General features: G+C 47.6%; 1 protein-coding gene across 1 annotated transcript in view; it reads right to left on the minus strand.

Moving 5' to 3' along the window:
- Nucleotides 1-548: 548 nt before the first annotated feature.
- Nucleotides 549-21158, minus strand: part of XKR7 (XK related 7) — a 29349-nt gene continuing 8739 nt past the window's right edge. Inside the window, exons 2-3 of the mRNA XM_087888942.1 lie at nucleotides 10223-10422; nucleotides 549-8667 (exon numbers count right to left, since the gene is read on the minus strand). Coding sequence (XP_087745068.1) covers nucleotides 7712-8667; nucleotides 10223-10422 — 1156 coding nt within the window. The 3' untranslated portion in view covers nucleotides 549-7711. The remainder of the gene's footprint in view (nucleotides 8668-10222; nucleotides 10423-21158) is intronic.

Genomic DNA, 21158 nt, shown 5'->3' on the forward strand with positions numbered 1-21158 from the left:
CTCCTTGATTGGTTTCCATCCGTTGTTTCTTGTCCTGCCTTCAGGGGCTTTGAAGAATAATTTGACCCCCTCTTCTTGGTGGCAGCCCCTCAAATACTGGGATGCTGCTCTCATGTCCCCCTTAGTCCTTTTTTTCTCTAGACTGGCCAAACCCCAATTCCTGCAACTGTTCTTCGTATGTTTTAGTCCCCAGGCCTTTCATCATCTTAGTTGCTCTTTACACTTTTCCCAAAGTCTCAACCTCTTTTTTGGTAATGTGGGGACCAAAACTGGATGCAGGATTCCAGATGTGGCCTTACTAAAGCTTTACAAAGCGGTACTAATACTTCACGTAATCTTGATTCTATGCCTCTGTTGATACAACCAAGGATTGTGTTAGCTTTTTTGGCTGCTGCTCTTTTCTTTCTTTCTTTCTTTCTTTCTTTCTTTCTTTCTTTCTTTCTTTCTTTCTTTCTTTCTTTCTTTCTTTCTTTTTTCTTTCTTCCTCCCTCCCTCCCTCCCTCTCTCTCTCTCTCTCTCTCTTTCTTTCTTCTCCTTTTTCTTCTCCCCTCCTCTCTCTTTCTTTTTGGCTGCTCAGTTGCTCTTCTCTGAACTCTTTCCAAACTCTCAACCTCTTTTTTGTAGTATGGTGACCAAAATTGGATGCAGGATGCCAGGTGTGGCCTTACTAAGGTTTTACAAAGCGGTACTAACACATCACGTGATTTTGATTCTTTGCCTCTGTTGATACAACCAAGGATTGTGTTAGCTTTTTATGGCTGCTGCCGCACACGGCTGGCTCATGTTTAAGCGATCGTCCACTAGGACTCCAAGGTCCCTCTCACAGTTACCAGATTTCGCCTAATCTGTACTTGTCCCTTCGGGGAAGCCAGATTTACTTAACAACCATGTACCTTTCTCAGGTGTAAAAAAAAAAACACACCTTGCTTTTCTCCACATTAAATTTCATGTTGTTGGATAGGGCCCATTGTTCAAGTCTATCAAGATCTTTCTTGGATGCTTAACTTGTCTTCTGGAGTGTTGGCTATTCCTGCCATTTTAAGATCATCTGCAGATTTAATCCCCAGGTATCTTCCAATGCTACAATTCGATTGTGCGCCTGCCTTTGTTATAATCCTGGACAGAGAAACTTATAGAGTTTGGAAGGGACCTTGGAGGTCCTCCAGTCCAACCCGCAGCTCGAGCGGGAAGCCCTATATATATTTCAGATATTTCTTTTTGAAAGCCTTCAGTGATGGAGCACCCACAAGATATTGGAGGCAAGCTGTTCCGTTGGTTGAGTGCTCCATCACGCTTCCATGAACTCCATTATGGAAGGGAAGGTGGAACTGAAAAAGGAGACGAAGGATGGAAGAAGGACCCCACCATCACTTCCAGCTGTTGATAGTTCTCCTTCCTTCCTTCCTTCCTTCCTTCCTTCCTTCCTTCCTTCCTTCCTTTCTTTTCTTTCATTCTTTCTTTCTTTTTCTTCCTTCCTTCCTTTCTTTCTTTCCCTTCCATCCTTCCTTCCTTCCTCTTTCTTTCTTTCTTTCTTTCTTTCTTTCATTCTTTCATTCTTTTTCTTCCTTCCTTCCTTCCTTCTTCTTTCTTAAATTCTTTCTTTCTTTCTTTTTCTTCCTTCCTTCCCTCTTTCTTTCTTTCTTTCCCTTCCTTCCTTCCTTCCTTTTTCTTTCTTTCTTTTTTCCTTCCTTTCTTTTTCTTCCTTCCTTCCTTCCTTCTTCTTTCTTTCTTTTCCTTCCTTCCTTCCTCTTTCTTTTTCTTTCTTTCTTTCTTTCTTTCTTTCTTTCTTTTTCTTCCTTCCTTCCTTCCTTCCTCTTTCTTTCTTTCATTCATTCATTCTTTCTTTTTCTTCCTTCCTTCCTTCCTTCCTCTTTCTTTCTTTCTTTCTTTCTCTTTCTTTCTTTTTCTTTTTCTTTTTCTTTTTCTTTTTCTTTTTCTTTTCCTTCCTTCCTTCCTTCCTTCCTTCCTTCCTTCCTTCCTTCCTTCCTTCCTTCCTTCCTTCCTTCCTTCCTTCCTTCTTCATGCCTGTTGGAACACATCACTTCATTACAATTCCTCCTCTCTATAACAGGGGTCTCCAACCTTGGCCACTTTAAGACCTGTGGACTTCAACTCCCAGAATTCAAGGTTGGAGACCCCTGCTCTATAACATAAGCAGATTTCTCAGCCTCCAAGTCTCCATCACTATTTCATTACAACGCAGGTCGTCCTCAACTTACAACCATTCATTTAGGGACCGTTCGCAGTTACAACACCACAGGGAACAAAAGTGAGTTATGACCGTTTTTCACACTTACAACCGTCGCACCATCCCCATGGTCACGCGATCAAAATCCGGACTCTCGGCAACTGGCTCGTATTTGTGACAGTGGCAATGTCCCACAATGCCGTTTTTGCAACTTTTGGACGAGCAAAGTCAATAGAGCAAGCGAGATTCATTTAACAACCGTGCGACTCGCTTAACAACTGCAGCGACTCCCTTAAACAAGAAAGATGATAAAATAGAGCCAAAGTCACTCTCGCTTTAGCAATAGACGTTTTGGCCTCAATGCGGGTTATAAGTCAAGGACTATCCCTCCTGGGTAGTACATTCTTAAGAGTTTATTAAATTCAAATTAAGAGTGGACCCCAAAGGGCCTTTTTCCAATAGGCAATTGGACTTTGTTTTTCCTTGAAGACGTTTCGCTTCTCATCCAAGAAGCTTCTTCGGTTCAGTTCTAGCTTGTACAGAGATTGTACGAATTAAAAGAGTTTTGTGTGCCAAAAGCTTTCTGAAAAACTTAAATCAACCTCTGCCTTTCCTGACAGTGAGAAAAATTAACCAGTGGAACAACTTGCCACTAGAAGTTGTGAGTGCTCCAACACTGGAGGTTTTTATGAAGAGATTGGACAACCACTTGTCTGAAGTGGTGTAGGGTTTCTTGCCTGAGCAGAGGGTTGGACTAGAAGACCTCCAAGGTCCCTCCAAACTCCGCTGTTCTGTCCTGTTCTGCTCCTTAGCTCATAGCAACTGTCTGCCTGTCATTGTTGTGAATCCACCGATTAAAAACGCAGGATATTGTTGGGGGATTGTACAAGGCCGAAGACGGGTCGCAGCTTTGCCGTTGTTGAGGTAGATCGTTTCACCCTTGAATAGAATCTGGCTGCATTAGGTAGATTTTCTCAGCCCTGCTGGTGATGGGACAGGCAGGAAAAAAGCGATCATAATTATTGTTGCTGTTCTTTTTGTCTTCAGGCGCCGGGCAATTTTTTATTTTCTCACCCAGCAATATCCTTGCGTTTCCCTTCGGTTCAACATGTCCCTTCTTACGACCGATCTGGGACACAAATGGACTTCGTGAAAAGCATTTAGTCCTGAGGTGGGGCATGACGGCCCCTTTAAGACTCGTGGACTTCAACTCCCAGAATTCCTGAAGGTGGCTCAGGAATTCTGGGAGTTGAAGTCCACGAGTCTTAAAGGGACCATCGTTTCCCCAGCCCTGATTTCATATTTCTGGCCAATCTTATTATTTCCCCAAGAGAATGTCCTCGGAGGTAGCAGCTGGCATAATGCCCATGATTTCTACACCATCTTGGCACCACACGGTTCAAGAATAGGCCAGTTTTGCTATTCAGATCTCCAATTAAGTTTCTGGTCCTTATTGAGGCATAATGGAAGGGTTCATACTTTGCACATGGGGCCTTCAACCCCATCCGAATTCCAGCTCTCTACTTTGCAACAATTCTAATTGCATCCTAAGAGTCTCAGTGCCACATAAGGTGTATCCCAGAGAATAGAGCATGTACAGAGTTTTGGGTGGGTGTTATGGAGTCTTCTGTCTGGTGTGATCCCAGAAACTGTCAAGCTAGGTGGTCTGGTTTACCATTAAAGATTTCAAAACCATGTTTTTTTTCCAACATGGCGACTCGAAGACGGGTAGACTTCAACTCCCAGAATTCCCCAGCCAACATGGCTGGCTGGGGAATTCTGGGAGTTGAAGTCCACCCATCTTTCCGGTTGGAAAATTACTGCTTTAAAAGCTTAGGTGTACGGATCTAGTGCAAAGTTATTCACATTCAGTTCTTGTTCGCTTGAGGTTAAAAGGCAAGGAAAAGGGTGAGACTTGGATTAGGGGAAATTTGGGTTTGTACAAGAAGTTGTTTCATAAACCTAGCTAATCAATTTGAAATCTAATCGATTGAGCTCCTTAGATATCGGGCCTGTTAGCTCATATCATATCAATCCAATTCCTTTCCTCTCCCCCACCCCCATTTTAAACAGACCTACCCTTAAAAATAATTAAATCAAATAATTTTAAATAGAGCCACTGTTCTACATCAGGGGTCTCCAACTTGGCAACTTTAAGATCTCTGAACTTCAACTCCCAGAATTCCCCAGCCAACATATCTTAGCAATTCTCCCATGCCACCACGGATGGATCATTCCGAGAATCCTCATTGGGTTAAACAGAGAAAATGCGAGTGTTTCTTCTGTTATATCGATTCCACAGGTAGTCCTCGACTTACGACGACTATCACCGGCCAGAAATTCCCATGCTAAGCAAGGAAGTTGTTAAGTCAGTCGTATCCGATTTTAGGACCTTTATTTGCTATGGTTCGTAGGTAAATTACCACAGCTATGAATCACATTGTTAAGTGAATCACTTGGTTGTTAAGCGGATCCAGTTTCCCTCGTTGATTTTGCCGGTCAGAAGCCGGCTTGGAAGATGACATCACGTCATTCCGGGATGCTGCAACCATCATTAATTAGGATCACGGGATCATTGCAACGGTCATAAATGCGAGGACCAATCCTAAATCACCTTTTTTTCCCGGGCTGTTGTAACTTTGAACAATTGAACAACGGATTGTTGTAAATCGAGGACTAGCTATAATCGGCTAACCAAGGGCAGGCGTGGAAAATAATGCTTCTGTTATTCCAGTTTATATAACTATGGTCGATTTGGGCTGAGAATTGTTGGGATTGAAGTCTGACATGCCAGCTTTAGAGCTATCTTGGACTACAGTTCCAATGACTCCCAGCCAGTAGGGACCCTGGCCTTGTGGGCTGCAGTGAAGGGAACTGTAGTCCAGTAAACTAGGAGGCTGTGATCTTGAATAGGCCTCCATAGAGAACAACTAATAATTTGGCACCATTGAGCTAATTCCCAGAATTCCTTGGGTGGAGATGGAACTCCATTAATTAGTGTTTCTCCCCCTGGTGGCTTCTCTTGGGATGGCAGCTCTTAGAAGGCCCGTAAATCCCTTTGGAGAGGAGAGCTGTAAATTCTGGGAGTTGGGTTCTGTAACGGTATGTGAGAAAGACCTTGAGATACAGAGGGGAAGAAATGCTGCTTAGGGAACAGTTAGATAAGAGGCAACTTAGCCCTTAGTTCATTGGTTAAGACACTGAGGTTGTCGATCAAAAAGGTCAGCAGTTCGGCAGTTCGAATCCCTAGTACAGGTCTCCTGTGTGAGCAGGGGGTTGGTCTAGATGACCTCCAAGATCCCTTCCAACTCTCTTGCTGCCTTTGGGGAAGGCACGAGCGACGGACGTGCATGCACGCGCTCGCCTGCTGCTTGCAGAAGTGGGGATGCGAGCGCTCGCCCGCGACTTTCGCGACAGGGGTTCCAAACGACTCAAGGCCCAGTAGTGGGCTGTGGCACAGGGGTTGGGGACTCCTGGCTTAGCCCTCAGCTGCATAACAGATGAAGAAAGAAACTCAGAAGGGACCCTCCCTAGTTTCTCAGGATGTAAAAGTGACAGTGGGAGATTTGTTCTTTCGGACTTGCAAGATTTTGTTAATGGAGCCTTACAGTCAAATAATACAACAGACAACAAACACAATACGGTTGTGTTTGTTGTCTGGCCTAAGACCGACACCCGTCTTGCACATTTGAAGGTACAAATCTCCACCGTCTCCTATACAGCCTGAGAAACTTGGGAAGGTCCCTCCTGATCGTCTTCCTGAGTGCTTCCGTATCAGAGACAAATTCCTTGTATGTCTAGTCACATTTGGCCAAATAAAGTACAGGTCGTTCTCGGCTTACAACCACAATGGAGCTCAAAATTTATGTCGCTAAGTGAGACATTTGTTCAGTGAATTTCGCCCCATTTTACGACCTTTCTTGCCACATTCGTTAAGTGAATCACTGAAGTTGCTAAGTTAGGGACACGGTCGTTAAGGTTGTGAATCTGGCTTCCCCGTTGACTTTGCTCGTGGGGAGGTCGCAAATAAGGATCACCTGACCCTCGGACCGTCATAAATAAGAGCCAGCCAGTTGTCAAGCATCTGAATTTTCTGGGATTTTGCAATGGTCGTGAGTGTGAAAAAAAAGGTCATAAGTCACTTTTTCCAGTGCTGTTGTGACTTTGAATGGCGATTAAATGAACTGTTGTAAGTCGAGGATTACCTGTATTCAATTCAATTCAATTCAATTCAATTCAATACAATTCCATTCCATTCCATTCCATTCCATTCCATTCCATTCCATTCCGGCAACCATTATGTATCTCAGGGTTAAGCCGTCCCTTATCTAATTGTTCCCTAGACAGCATCTCTTCTTCCATCTCTCTTAAGCCATTCCCCCATACCATTCCCACCCTATCTGGAGCCTGCCCATTGGAAGGCTAATACTAATACCCCCTCCTCCAATAACAGCCCTAACCACCCCGCCCCACCCCCTTTTTTAATACTCACTAAAGCTTGGGTTTCATGGCACAGTTTCAATCCAGGGGGGTCCTAGAATCGGCTCGGCTCCTTCAGGAAGCTCTCTCATTCGTTTGGAGGCGGACAAATAGACACAGGAAAAGGGGCAACGAAGGGTGTTTCCCACCCCTCCCCCATCCTGCAACTAAGGGTACCCGACAGCACTACAGACCCTTCCCCAAATCCAGAATCTGCCCTCCCCAACAGATTGTGTCTGAAGGATATGCTGTTCAATTTGGGGGCGAGTCGAAAAACGGGATCAACGGTCCTGCTTCTCTGTGCCAGCTGTTTCCTGTATGAAAACTTGCCAGCTCCCCTGGTCCTGTTCCAGCAAAAGCAAAGCACCCACTGATACCCGGTCCTGGGATCGAATCCCACCCCCCACCCCCACCCCCGTTGCCAGGAAGTGGCCCGCAGCCTAAAATCCATTCCTCCTCCTGCTTTACAAAGGTCTTCCCATCCCATTCCAGGACTCCCTTGGGCTCTGCGGTTCCCATCACCTCCGCCCGCCACCCCCACTCACTCCGGAGGTGGCTCCCCTCTGCTTGTGTCACCCACCCTCTCCCAGCCAACCGCTTCGTGGGCACCGGAGATAAGAGAAGCCCTTGGTGGCCTTGGCTCAAGTCACAGTGAGGTATTTTGAGAGAGGCTTGGCTGGGAAAATAGGGTCCCTCCTGGAACGCAACTCGGGAGGAGGAGCAACACGGGGGGCCCTGCCCACAGGGATGGGGGGAGGGGGTTCACAACCCACCCAATGCATAGCCCAGACAGTGAGCTGAGAGAACAGCAAATAGCACCAGTTGACCATCATTGCGCGGGGAGCCACGAGCAGTCCGTATATCGTGTGAAGGAGAAATTAAACCAAATATCGCGACACGGGAATAGGACATCCTGATGCTTCCTGGATTGCCACTCCCGCCATCCCACCCGAAAAGGACCGGGACGGTCCCAAGGCCTGCTCACTCAGGCTGCTTGGACCCCGGTTCATCCCACGAGCCCTGGAAGGGTCCCTCCTGGCCAGCTCACACAGTGGTCTCGTATTCCAACAGCTCCTGCGATGCCCCCATGCTGCGATACTGCAGGCGCGGCGTGGCCGGAGAGGTGTACTCAAGAGCTAGGATGGTCTTACGGAGACGCCTGTCTATGAAATGGGCGTCCCAGGCGGGGTACTTCTTCCGTGGCAAATCAATGCGAATAACAGGCCCCTCTGTCCGTGGGGCCCGGGCTATGGGAGTGGAAGGCATGCTGGGTCTGACCTGAAAGACCGGCCCGCAGCTGTCTCTATCCCCCGGTATCCCCTCTCGTTCTGTAGTCCTTGGCAAGGAGCGTGGTGGACTGGTGATCACGTCCGGTGGAGGCCCCGTAGCCCGGGGTACGGCGGTGGACTCTTCCCCGCAGAGGCAGCCAGTGTTCTGGGCCCCGAAAATGGTTCCACTGGGATGCAAGAGGCAGTAGTAGATGAACATGAAGAAGACTCCCAAAGCGAAGCTAGAGGCCACCACGCAGACGATGATCAAAGCGTAGAATTCAGAGATCAGGTACTGTTCGCGGAACCAGTACCAGAGGCCCGTCAGCGCGGCGTTCTCCAGCAGGGTGATGACGTAGTAGATGGACATGCGGCAACGGCTGCGGCCTTCCTTGACGTTGAACCAGCAGAAGATGTAGATGATGCCCACCACCATGTTGTAGATGATCTCCTCCCACTTGGACATGCAGAAATCCGTCTCGCCTTGGATGATCCAGAAGGTCATGATGCACCAATGGGTGACGATGAAGATGCCGAAGTAGAGCTGAAAGACGGAGGCGAAGAGGGCGAAGGCGATGGCTCGGGCGGCAATGGTGAAGAGGTGCCACAGGACTTGGACCATGGCACCTTTGTAGGACATGGGCATCTTGTCTTCCCGGGAATCCCGGAGCACCTTTTGGTAAGAGGCCAAGGTCCATGCCAGAGACACCAGCGAGGCAGAAGCTGAGAGACCTGCCCAAGAGGAACAGAGAGACAAAAGGGAACAACGAATTAGGGAGAAGACAAGGTGTCATTGAAGGTTCTCCAGGGAAGAAGTGGAACTGAAGCTGGAGGAGACCCCAGGGATGGAGTGACAGCCTAGAGCAGGGATATTAAACTCGCGACCGGTGGGCCAGATGTGTCACGTGTTGGTCACACTCACCGATTTAGCGAAGGGGGAAAAAGTCGTGATATGTCACGTGACGACAATGTGACGCCGTGAGTTTGACACCCATGGCCTAGAGCCTGGATGGGGGGGAGGGGGAGAGAGAATTGATCTGAAGGAAAACCAAGAGGAGACAAGGAGAGGATCCCTTGGAGGTACATCACCGAGGAGGACAAGGAGGCCGGAAGCTCAACCACCAAACAGTTACGTTGGTGTTCATATGTGGGAAAGGAGTCAGGAGAAGTCAAGCCAAAGTGACACGTGAAGAAGTGGTGATGGGGAAAAAAAATGGGGTGCAGTTTGCGGAGTGGAGGAGCAGGGAACACGGAAGAAGAGGAGGAGGACTATGGGGTCCTTGTTGATCTCTGAGCTTGGCTGTTTTCTTGCAGACGTTTCATGACCCAACTAGGGAACATCATCAGGAATAGCATGAAACGTCTGCAAGAAAAAAACCAAGCTCAGAGAGCACCAAGGACCCCACAATCCTCCTCCTCCTCCTCCTCCTCCTCCTCCTCCTCCTCCTCCTCCTCCTCCTCCTCCTCCTCCTCTCCGCAAACCCCACTCCCTTCTAGCACTCATGATGTTACCTTCACAGGTCATGAAACGTCTGCAAGAAAAAAACCAAGCTCAGAGAGCACCAAGGACCCCACAGTCGTCGTCGTCCTCCTCCTCCTCCTCCTCCTCCTCCTCCTCCTCCTCCTCCTCCTCCTCCTCCTCCTCCTCCTCCTCCTCCTCCTCCTCCTCCTCTCCGCAAACCCCACTCCCTTCTAGCACTCATGATGTTACCTTCACAGGTCATGAAACGTCTGCAAGAAAACAACCAAACTCGGAGAACGGCAAGGACGGCCCCAATTCCCAATTTATTCTGAGTTCATCGAGTGGAGTTCCTTGGAGATGCCTTACTCTAGAGCAGTGATGGTTAACCTTTTCGGTGCTGAGTGCCCAAAGCGCGCACACACACACGCAAAAATAGACGTGTGTGTGCCCGAATCCCCAAAATGCAATGCAAGCGCCCTTCTGTGCATGCGCCCCGGCCCCACACGCTCCGTTTTGGCTTCCAGGTTGGTGGAGGAGGCTTTCCAAGCCCAAAATGCCCCATTTTGGGCCTGGAAAGCCTCCTGCACCAACCTGCATGCATGTGCCCTTCCCATCACACATGGGACTTGAAGACCAGCTCGCCGGTGGGAGGCACATGCACGCATGTGTGGTGGAGCTGGTCTGGGGCAACGTCTGGCGTGCCCGTAGAGAGGGCTCTGCATGCCACCTGTGCCACGCGTGCCATAGGTCCCCCATCCCGTCTCTAGGGCCTTGGTCTCACCTTCCCCAGGTGTCTCCTCCCCCTTCTTTCCCTCCTCTGCTTACCCTGCAGCGGGTAAATCTTTTTCTGTTGCACCATGATGCTCAGCTGCAGCACCAGCTGGGGGGCGCTCTTGAGGAAGGTCTCCAGGAGGCGCAACATGCTGACGTCGGCACATTCGAACATCATCCTCCAGTAAAAATGGCGCTGGCGATGCTCAGACTGCCACCGGCTCTGGAGTCCCAGGTAGAGGGTCCTCAGGTACCTGTGGGAAAGGATGGGGAGAGAGGAAGGCGTGCGCACAGGTAGTCCTGGACTTACGGCCACAAACGGAATCCCGCATTTCTGCTTCAGCGAGACAATTGTTGAGTGAGTTTTGCTCCAGTTTACGACCTTCCTTGCTGCAGTCGTTAAGCGAAGCACTGCAGTTGTTAAGGTAGCCACACCGTCATTAAGCGAATCCGGGTTTCCCCCTTGACATGGCTGGTCAGAAGGTCGCAAAAAGGGGATTCCCCCCAGGGATGCTGCAACCGTCATAAAGACATGTAGTCCTCGACGTACAACTGTTCATTTAGTGACCGAAGTTACAACAGCACTGGAAAAAGGGACTTGTGGCTGTTTTTCACACTTGCGACCGTTGCACTCAAGGGATCAAAATTCCAACGCTTGGCCTCAACCTACCACCGCAATGGAGCCCAAACGTTCTCTTTCTCTGTCCCAAACGAGACAGTCGCCCTGTGAATTTTGTCCCATTTTACAACCTCTCTCGCCCACCGTTGTTAAGTGAATCCGTGCAGTCGATAAGTTCATAACATGGTGGCTAAGCGAATCCGGCTTCCCCATTGCTTGCCAGAAGGTCGCAAAAGGGGATCACGCGAAAACCTGGGACACTGCGATCGTCATAAACACGAATCGGGTTTGAGCCAAGCGTGAGAATTTTCATCACATGACTTACAATTCTGATCCCAGCAGGCGACCACAAGCGTCAGTGGGGAAAAACGTTCCTCGTTCACTTTTTCCAACGCCGTTATAACTTTGAACGGTCACTAAACGAGCTGCCGTAAATCGAGAACCACCTGTATATGCCCAGCAAATAAACAAACAAACAAACAAACAAACAAACCAGAATCTGTCTCCATATCAGCGAAAAACAGGCAGGAACAAAGAAGTCCGTTTCTAAACTCCCACAATAGCGATGCAAAGGGACTATATTTTTAGGGTGAGAAAAAGGAAAAAGACGGAGCAAAAATAGTTTGTTTTTTTTTTAAAAAAAACCTGTGCATCATTTTTTTTTTAAAAATCAGGCTTTTAATGAAATCTAGATCGTCAGAACTGGGTGGGGGGGGCAGGTTTTGAGAATATTTATGCAGCTGCGACTTCTTGAAATACGCAAAGCTCGTTGGGATTCAGATATTAACCACTCGACATTTTTGGATCGGTGGCAATCAAGCTTAATTCACGGAGCGGAGAAAATAGTCTCGGTTAAATCCGACACCCGTAAAGGCAGGATTTGCATTTTATATTATTTTTTTGGTGCCGTTTATATTCTCCAAGAACTGGCGGTGATGCAGAGAGAGAGGTCATCGGCCAAGGTTGTTGGCTGAATTCAGCTGCATTCCCAGCTGCTTCCTTCTTCCTGGAAAGCGCAGAAATCAAAACCTTTTTGCCGTCCATCCTCTCTTTGGCATTTTAGGTACCCAGCCGTATCTGCACGTATCTGTACCCAGCGCCCCCACTTTGAAAAAAAGGCACCCCCTAACTTCTATTTCAGACAGAAAGGTCTCCATTCACTGAAAATAATCACATTTGCTGGTTTCTCATTCTGCCCCCCTGAATCGTGAAAGCAAGGCTGGTAAATTAAGAAAGGTGGATTATTCCGCCATTTTTATTTATTTATTGTTTATTTATTTATTGGTTCGATTTATATGCCGCCCTTCTCCGGAGACTCAGGGCGGCTTACAATGCGCTAAGCAATAGCCTTCATCCTTTTGTATATTTTATACAAAGTCAGCTTATTGCCCCCACAAACCGGGTCCTCATTTTACCTACCTTAGAAAGGATGGAAGGCTGAGTCAACCTTGAGCCTGGCGAGATTCGATCTTACTTTAATTGCAGACAGCTGGTGTTAAATTACAGTGCTCTGTCTGTTGAGCTATCCAGGCTCTTTCGTTTGTATCCTGCCTTTATTGTTTTCTGCAAAGAACTCAAGGAGGTGAACACAAAACAACACAACTTCTTCCTCTTGTTTTGCCCACAACAACAACAACAACGCTAGGAGATTGGCACTAGGAGGGGTGAGAGAGAGAGAGAGAGAGAGAGAGAGAGAGAGAGAGAGAGAGAGAGAGAGAGAGAGAGAGAGAGAGAGAGAGATTGGGCCAAAGTCACCCGGTTAGCTTTTGTGCTTAAGGTGGTACTAGAACTCACTGTCTCCTGGTGATGCTCCAAAGTTATCCAGCTGGCTTTCGTGTCTAAGGCAGGACTAGAACTCACCGTCTCGTAGTGATTGGCCCAAAATCACCCAGTCAGCTTTCGTGCCTAAGGCAGGACTAGAACTCACCATCTCCCAGTTTCCGGCTGAGTTCCCACCTTGTAAAATTAAGTGAGATTAAAACTCCCCGAATTTAGCATCCTGCGCTATAAGTGCAAGACCTTTAGCTTCTTGTAGGCTGACACACACTGGATTCCCCGTTGCCATATGTGCCCTGCCATCACCTCACACCCTATCCAGCTGTTTTGCGGGCAACGTCTCGCTCCAACTGTTGCCTCTGCATACCCGCAGACATCTACACACCCCTTATGCTCCGATTTGTAGTAAAATGGGTGGGATTTTAATTTGCTTTCCTTTTGGATGTGCATCTTTGTAGAAAGCAGAAAGGTGGAACAAGCTGTGGCCAGAGTTAGGCAGCTTTGGAAGCTGGCACTCAAAATACCCATCAAGTGAATGTGAGTAACAGAGTTGGAAGGGACCTTGGAGGTCATTTAGTCCAACCCCCTGCTCACGCAGGAGACCTTAAACGATTCCGGACAAATGGCTGCCCAATCTCTTCTTAAAAACCTCCAAAGTGATGGAGCACCCACAACTTCTGGTGGCAAGGAGTTCCACTGGTGAATTGTTCTCAGGGTTGGGAAATTCCTCCTTAGTTCTAGGTTGAATCTCTCCTTGATGAGCTTCCACCTGTTGCTTCCTGTCCTGCCTTCAGGGGCTTTGGAGAATAATTTGACCCCCTCTTCTTGGTGGCAGCCCCTCAAATAATGGAAGAGAGCTACCATGTCACCCCTCTTCCTTCTATTTTTTAGAGTAGATCAGGGGTGTCAAACTCAAGGGGTGCTTAGATCTGGTCCGCGGGGCCAGGTGGAAGTAACAAAGGACCAGCCAGTGAAAACGGAACATTTTCCGCCGTTATGGCCTCCTGCAGCCCTCTGACAGCGAAAAGAAGGAAGAAGAAAGGAGAAAGAAGAGAGAAGGAAGGGAGGGAGGAAGGAGATTATAATGAGAGTGAGGGAGGGGCTCAGGAAGTCCTGCCTTAGCCCTTGGCCACCATAGGTGCCCCTGACACGAGTGATGTCAAGATGACCACGCCCATCATGGCCATGCCCGGCCACGCCCACGCCACACGGTCCTCTGAGGTCAAACATAACCCTGATGTTGTCGAGTTCGACACCCTTGGATTAGACGTACACAGTTCTTTCCGTGTTTTAGCCCCCAGTCCCCTAATCAGTGGGGAAATCCAAATTTTTTTACTACCGGTTCTGTGGGTGGGGCTTGGTGGGCGTGGCTTGGTGGGCGTGGCAGGGGAAGGATACTGCAAAACCTCCATTCCCACCCCACTCCAGGGGAAGGATACTGCAAAATCCCCATTCCCTCTCCACTCCTGGGGGAACAATATTGCAAAATCTCCATTCCCACCCCACTCCAGGTGAAGGATACTGCAAAATCCCCATTCCCTCTCCACTCCTGGGGGAACGATATTGCAAAATCTCCATTCCCACCCCACTCTTGGGGAAAGGATATTGCAAAATCTCCATTCCCATCCCACTCCAAGGGAAGGATACTGCAAAATCCCCATTCCCACCCCACTCCAGGTGAAGGATACTGCAAAATCTCCATTCCCTCTCCACTCCTGGGGGAACAATATTGCAAAATCTCCATTCCCACCCCACTCCAGGTGAAGGATACTGCAAAATCCCCATTCCCTCTCCACTCCCGGGAGAACGATATTGCAAAATCTCCCTTCCCACCCCACTGCTGGGGAAAGGATATTGCAAAATCCCCATTCCCACCCCACTCTGGGGCCAGCCAGAGGTGGCATTTGCTGGGTCTCCGAACTACTCAAAATTTCCGCTACCAGTTCACCAGAACCTGTCAGAACCTGCTGGATTTCACCCCTGCCCCTAATCCTCTTTCTTGCTCTTCACTGCACTCTTCCCAGAGACTCAACATCTTTTTTATGCTGTGGGGACCAAAATTGGCCCAACAATGTCCTGAGTGATGGACCAGGAGAAAAATGTCTCCTACCACACTCTCCACCATAAGGAGCTGTTCTGCCCCAGCTACAGACCCCAAAGAACGCAGCACACACAAAATCTGTACAAACCTTAGTTTACTAAATTAAATCAGTCTTTTTCAAACAAAGGCTGTTAATTAACTTTCTTAACAGCCTACAAGAATCCAAAGAATAAATAATTGTAATCTTACTAGGGTTGGCAGAAAGCCCAGAAGCAATTTGCAGGAAGCTGATAAGATAAGCAAGAGAAGACAGGAAGGTATGTGAACTAAAGTTGTTCCCTGCAAATTGCTTCAGTCGGCATTCCTCCTTAAATAGGCTAGGGGAGTGGCCAATTAGCCCCAAGCCTTACTCTCGAGGAGACCTCCTCCTGAGGAGCCACTCCTGCCTTTGGGCAGCTCTGAGCGCCCGTGCATCGAGAAGAGGCTCCTCCTCTTCTTCCTCTTCACTTCTGGGAGCTTCTGGAGGTTCTGAAGGCCCTGGCTGAATCCCCGCCTCTGGCACCACATCTTCTCCAGCCTCCTCATTGTCTGACTCGAGCGCCAGCTTCACAGGCTGCTGGCGCAGCACTACACCAGCCTCCTCGCTGTCAGAATCAGCTACAATCCGCACAGGCCGCTGACGGGCCACAACAGGAGCCTACAACAGTCAATGCGAGGACTGCTTTGTAAGTTATATTTTTCCAATGCTGTTGTAACTTTGAACTGTCACTAAATGAATAATCATTAAGCCGAGGACCGCCTGTAAACGGCCGGCTGGCTGGGGAATTCTGGGAGTTGAAATCCACTCATCCAAGGGTTGAGAAAGAGCCAGGTTGAAAAACACAGGTTTACAGTACATTGTTGTGTGAAGCCAGCCTAATTTCCTGCTTGAGCAGAGGGCTGGACTAGAAGACCTCTAAGGCCCCTTCCAACTCTTGTTATTCTGTCTTGCGATGCTCTTTTTTTTATTATTATTATTTATTATTATTTTTTATTTTTTTTAATTTGATTTATATGCCACCCTTTTCCGGAGACTCAGGGCAGCTTACAAGGCGTTAAGCAATAGCCTTCATCCTTTTGTATATTTATACAAAGTCAGCTTATTGCCCCCACAAACTGGGTCCTCATTTCACCTACCTTAGAAAGGATGGAAGGCTGAGTCAACCTTGAGCCTTGGAGAGATTCGAACCAGCAGAAATTGCAGACAGCTGGTGTTAATAACAGGGTGCACTAAACCACTGTACTATCAAGGCTCTTCCGGGATGAAAGGAAGGGAGAAGGTTCCTTCCCCTCCTTCCTCCTTCCATTCATTACCCTGTAATATAATATTATTTTCCATTTCTGGGCACCAGCAGCTGAGCCACACGCGTCTTCCCAGGAAGGGTTGGGGGGAAAAAAAACCGAACCAGTTTCTTGGCTCCTTCTCCCTTCAGCGCTTCCGAAAGCAATTCAGGGCATCAGCAAAACGCTGGAGCTTTTGGGAAGCTGGGAATTTTTCCAAAACCCATTAAAAAAAAAAAAATAACGATCCATCGTCCCAGCAGCCTTTGACCTTTCTCTGCTTAGCCTCTCCAGTCTGGAACAAACTCAGCCGTCCAGAGCATTTGGATTTGCTTCCAAAGCCAGCAGATGTTTTCCAACGTTGGGCTGCATTCACACAACACACAAGCCCAGGATTTGTGTGTGTGTGTGTGTTTGGATGGGGAGGGGGGGCAACAGTTCCCAGAGGCTGCGCGAGCCAGAAAATTGTATTTTGCTTTAATTACAGTTTGCCTTTTTTTTTTTAAGGCCTGGGAGAGAAGTTGCACTCTTGTTTGCTCAACCTGGGATTTCGGGAGTTGTGTGAACGCAGCCAAAAAGTGGGGGATTTGAGCTGCATTTTTGCAGATTTTCACTTTGCAAAAAAAGGCAAACGTTTTCAGGCCAGGTAGTTCTCGACCTACGTCAAGTTCATTTAGGGGACCAAAATTACGACGACGCTGAAAAAAAAAAGTGACAAATTATCGTTTTTCAGACTTAACGACCGTTGGAACGTCCCCAAGGTCATGTGATCAAAATTCAGACGTTTGGCAATGGGCTCACGTTTATGACGGTTGCGGTGTCCCGGGGTCACGCGATCCCCTTTTTACGACCTAAACAGAGCCAATGGGGGAAAGCCAGATTCACTTAACAACCGTGTGACTAACTGAACGACGGCAGTGATTCACTTAACAGCGGCGGCACGGAAGGTTGTAAAATGGGGCAAAACTGACTTAACAAATGTCTCGCTTAGCGACAGAAACGTTGGGCTCGGTTGCGGTCGTAAGTCGAGGACTCCCTGCCGCAGAAAGGCTTGTATTTATTCTCGGCCTCATTGCAAAGATTCTCAATTACCTGAGTGCCAACTCTGGATTCGGAGAGGAAATGGTGCCTTATGGCCTCTCCATTCCACACCCTCCCTCACCATCTCCAGGGGCAAACTCTCACTTGCTCAGTCCGTGTAATTTGCTTCATGTTGTTCCTACAACCTCTGCTTACTCAGCAGGAAGTATCTCATCACCTGGGATAGGTGACTGACAGCTGCTCCACAGAGTTTGTTTTCCCCCCCTCAACTGAGGACATCTCCTCAAAACCCGTGATTCTGTGGCTATCTGCCTCTTTTTCATGGCTTGCTTTCCTTCCTTCCTTCCTTTCTTTCTTTCTTTCTTTCTTCCTTCTTCCTTCCTTCCTTCCTTCCTTCCTTCCTTCCTTCCTTCCTTCCTTCCTTCCATCCATCCTTCCTTCCTTCCCTCCCTTTCTCTTCCCTCCCATCCTCCCACCCACTTTCTTTCCTTTTTCTCTCTCTTCCCTCCTATCCTTCCTTCCCCTCTTTCCTCCCTCCCTTCCTTCTCTCATTTCTCTCCCTTTCTCCTTCTATTCATTCTTTCTTTCCTCCCTCTTTCTCTTTCTTCCCTCCCTCCCACCCACTTTCCTTCTTCTCTCTCTTCCCTCCTATCCTTCCTTCCCCTCTTTCCTCCCTCCCTTCCTTCCTTCTCTCATTTCTCTCCCTTTCTCCTTCTATCCATTCTTTCTTTCCTCCCTCTTTCTCTTTCCTCCCTCCCTTCTTTCATTGCTTCTTCTATTTCCCTCCCATTCTCACTTTCTTCTTCCTTTCCTTCCTTCCTTCCTTCATTTTCTCATTTCTCTCCTTTTCTCCCTCCCTCCATTCTTTTCTTCCTTCTCCTATTTCTCTCCCATTCTCCCTTTCCCCTTCCTTCCTTCTACCCTCCCTCCCTCTTTCTCTTCCCTTCCTTCCATCCTTCCTTCTTCTCTTTCTCTTCCCTCCCATCCTTCTTTCCTCTCCCCTTCTTCCTTCCCCCTCTCATTTCTCCCCCTTTCTCCCTCCCTCCATTCTCTCCTCCCTCCCTCTTTCTCTTTCCTCCCTCCACCCTTCTTTCCTTTTCCTATTTCTCTCCCATTCTCACTTTCTCCTTTCTTTCTTTCTTTTCTTTCTTTCTTTCTCTTTCTTTCCTTTCTTTCTTTCTTTCTTTCCTTCCTTCCTTTTCATTTCTCTTCCTTTCTCCCTCCCTCCATTCTCTCCTCCCTCCCTCTTTCTCTTTCCTCCCTCCCCCCTTCTTTCCTTTTCCTATTTCTCTCCCATTCTCACTTTCTCCTTTCTTTCTTTCTTTCTCTTTCTTTCCTTTCTTTCTTTCTTTCCTTCCTTCCTTCTTTCATTTCTCTTCCTTTCTTCCTCCCTCCATTCTTTTCTGCCGCCACCCTTCCTTCCTTCCTTCCTTCCTTCCTTCCTCTACCTCCTTCCCTCCCTCCCTCCTCATATTAATTTCCATGAAGTTTCTTTATGAAAGATTCCCAGGAAAGTTGCCCCTATTATTGGCTACGCTGGCCTTCCTACCACTTTTACAACTCTTGGGAGCCCAAGTCTGATTTAACATTGGCTTATTGATCATATCAAACACGCTTGCCTGCCTTTACACAACACTAAACCACAAATCCTTCCTTGTTTAGAAAACTTGTCAACATGGCTTAGCAGAAGCCGGGCAGTTCAAAGTTATTCACAGACCCCTCCACTGGCAGCTTCCAAATTTCAGAAAGATGGATAAACGCTGAGAAACTCTCCTTGCGGGTACCAAGGGGCTCTTAAGCAACAAACCAGGATCCAAAAAAGGTTAGGTTTCAAGGCAGAGCTTCTGCTTGCTTAAAACCCCAGCCCTTGCAAAAACGGTGTGATTGTGGCGTTTGGGTGGGATTAAGGAAGAAAATGAGTTCAAGATTTAAGACCTTCACTTTATCCCCTAAAGCTTCTCAAAATCCAAAAATGAAAAAAGCCCCAATATCAACGGGCTGCTGGCCATCTGAAGAAGAGCTTCAGAAGCCACACTGAGACCAGACTGTCATCATGGGCACCACCCATGTTCCATGGCTGGCACCACTGGAACAATGCCCAGCCTCGCCATGTCCTCGGAGCATGGACGTCTCTGTTGTTGGGTATTTCAGACATGACAACTCCTTGCTGCATTCTGTAGCACAGTGTTTCTCAATTTGACAACTTTAAGATGGGTGGGCTTCCACTCCCAGAATTCCCCAGCCAGCATTCTTTAAGATGGGTGGACTTCCACTCCCAGAATTCCCCAGCCAGCAGGTTTTAAGATAGATGGACTTCCACTCCCAGAATTCCCCAGCCAGCAGGCTTTAAGATGGGTGGACTTCATCTCCCAGAATTCCCCAGCCAGCAGGCTTTAAGACTTGGGGGGACTTCAACTCCCAGAATCCCCTTTTTACGACCTTCTGACAAGCCAAGTCAATGGGGAAGCCAGATTCGCTTAACCATAGTATTTTAACTTCACAGCTGCAATGGTCCACTTAACAACCGTGGCAAGAAAGGACAGAAAATGGGGCAAAACGTATCAATCAACTGTCTCGTTTAGCAGCAGAAATATTGGGCTCCATAATGTCGTAAGTCAAGGACTACCTTGTAATGTTTCTTTTGCACTCCAGTGGGAAACTGGACCCAATTTGGAGCCTCACATCCCACAATTTATTGGCCCAATCAAATTTCATTTGTGCCCAGTTTGAAACTGGCTTCTTTTCAGAATTTCAAACATTCCCTTCAGCATGCAATGAGCAATTTACTGGTGGTCCTCGATTTACGACCACAACCGAGGCCAGAACTTATGTTGCTAAGTGAGAATTTCGTGAAGTGAACAAATTAACCTCAAATGAAATGTTTTATCCCGTTTTACAACTATTCTTGCCGCTCTTGTCAAATGAATCACTGCAGTCGTTACTTTAGTAACCCGGTCGTTAAGTGAACCTGGCTTCTCCTGTGGACTTTGCTTGTCAGAAGATCGCAAAAGGGGGGGGGGAATCACGGGACCCCAGGACACTGCGACCGTCATAAATATGAACCAGTTGTCAAGCATGTAAAACCACATGACTCTGGGGATGCTGCAACGGTCATAAGTGTGAAAAACGGTCCCTAAATTGCTTTTTTTTTAGTGAAAAAATAAAATGGAAAAAAGGCAACCCCCAATAAACTCAAATATATTAAGATAAAGAATGAATTGTTAAAGAATAAAAGAGAATAAATATGAATAAGCAGGAAAATTAGAATTTGAGGGCGAAAGAAGATGCTGTTTATATAAGTTAGCAAAGCAATATTGAGATATGATTAAAAAAAAGGGGGGGAAAGAAAATTGTGGCAAAAACTGTAATTGAGTAAAATGTATTTGAATTTAATAAATTGTATAAGATAAGATATGGCCAATATACTCTGTTCAAAAAAGATGTGGGTGAATCGGGGAGGGGGAGGAAAACTTGATTTAAAAAAAAAAAGTAAGTCAAAAATTGCCTGTTCGTAAGGAGTTGGTTTTGCATTCTGCTCCTGCAGCTGCCGGACTTAATAATTGGGGGGGTCGAGAGTATCTTAACGTCCCAAGAGCCAGGAATAACATACCTAAAAATCTCCAATGATGCCCTGCGCAAATCTTTTCACCAACCTCACATGGGGCAGCCCCCACATCCCAATGCAAGGGAAATTCAGATTTATGTCTTGTTGCACGCCAATGAAATCCCTTGGGAGCTGCATTTCTTCCTTCCCTTTCCCTGCTCAATTCCACACGTCAGCAGCTTGTGAAAATGATGGCCCAGCTCCGGATTCCCAAGGATTGTGACACACACCAACGGTCCTTATCAAAGTTATAACGTACCAAGAATAAACAAAGTCCGGCAAAGGTTGGCAACCAGCCCAGAAAACAAGATACGATAAGACACTCACTCTTCAACATGCTCTGTAATAATTACACGTTGTTTCCTGCAAGAAATTACTAACTGCGTGCGACTTAAATAGGCAAAGGGAGTGGCCAATTATCCTCAAACCTTACTCTCGAGGAGACCTCCTCCTCCTGAGTAGCCACTCCTGCCTTTTGGCAGCCCTGCGTGCCCGAGCATTGAGGAGAGGCTCCTCCACTTCGCTCTCTCCACTTGAAGGAGCCTCTGGAGGTTCTGAAGGCCCTGGCTGAGTCTCTGCCTCTGGCACC

Source organism: Pantherophis guttatus, chromosome 3, assembly GCF_059756535.1.
Source record: "Pantherophis guttatus breed Tessera chromosome 3, ASM5975653v1, whole genome shotgun sequence".
NCBI lineage: Eukaryota > Metazoa > Chordata > Lepidosauria > Squamata > Colubridae > Pantherophis > Pantherophis guttatus.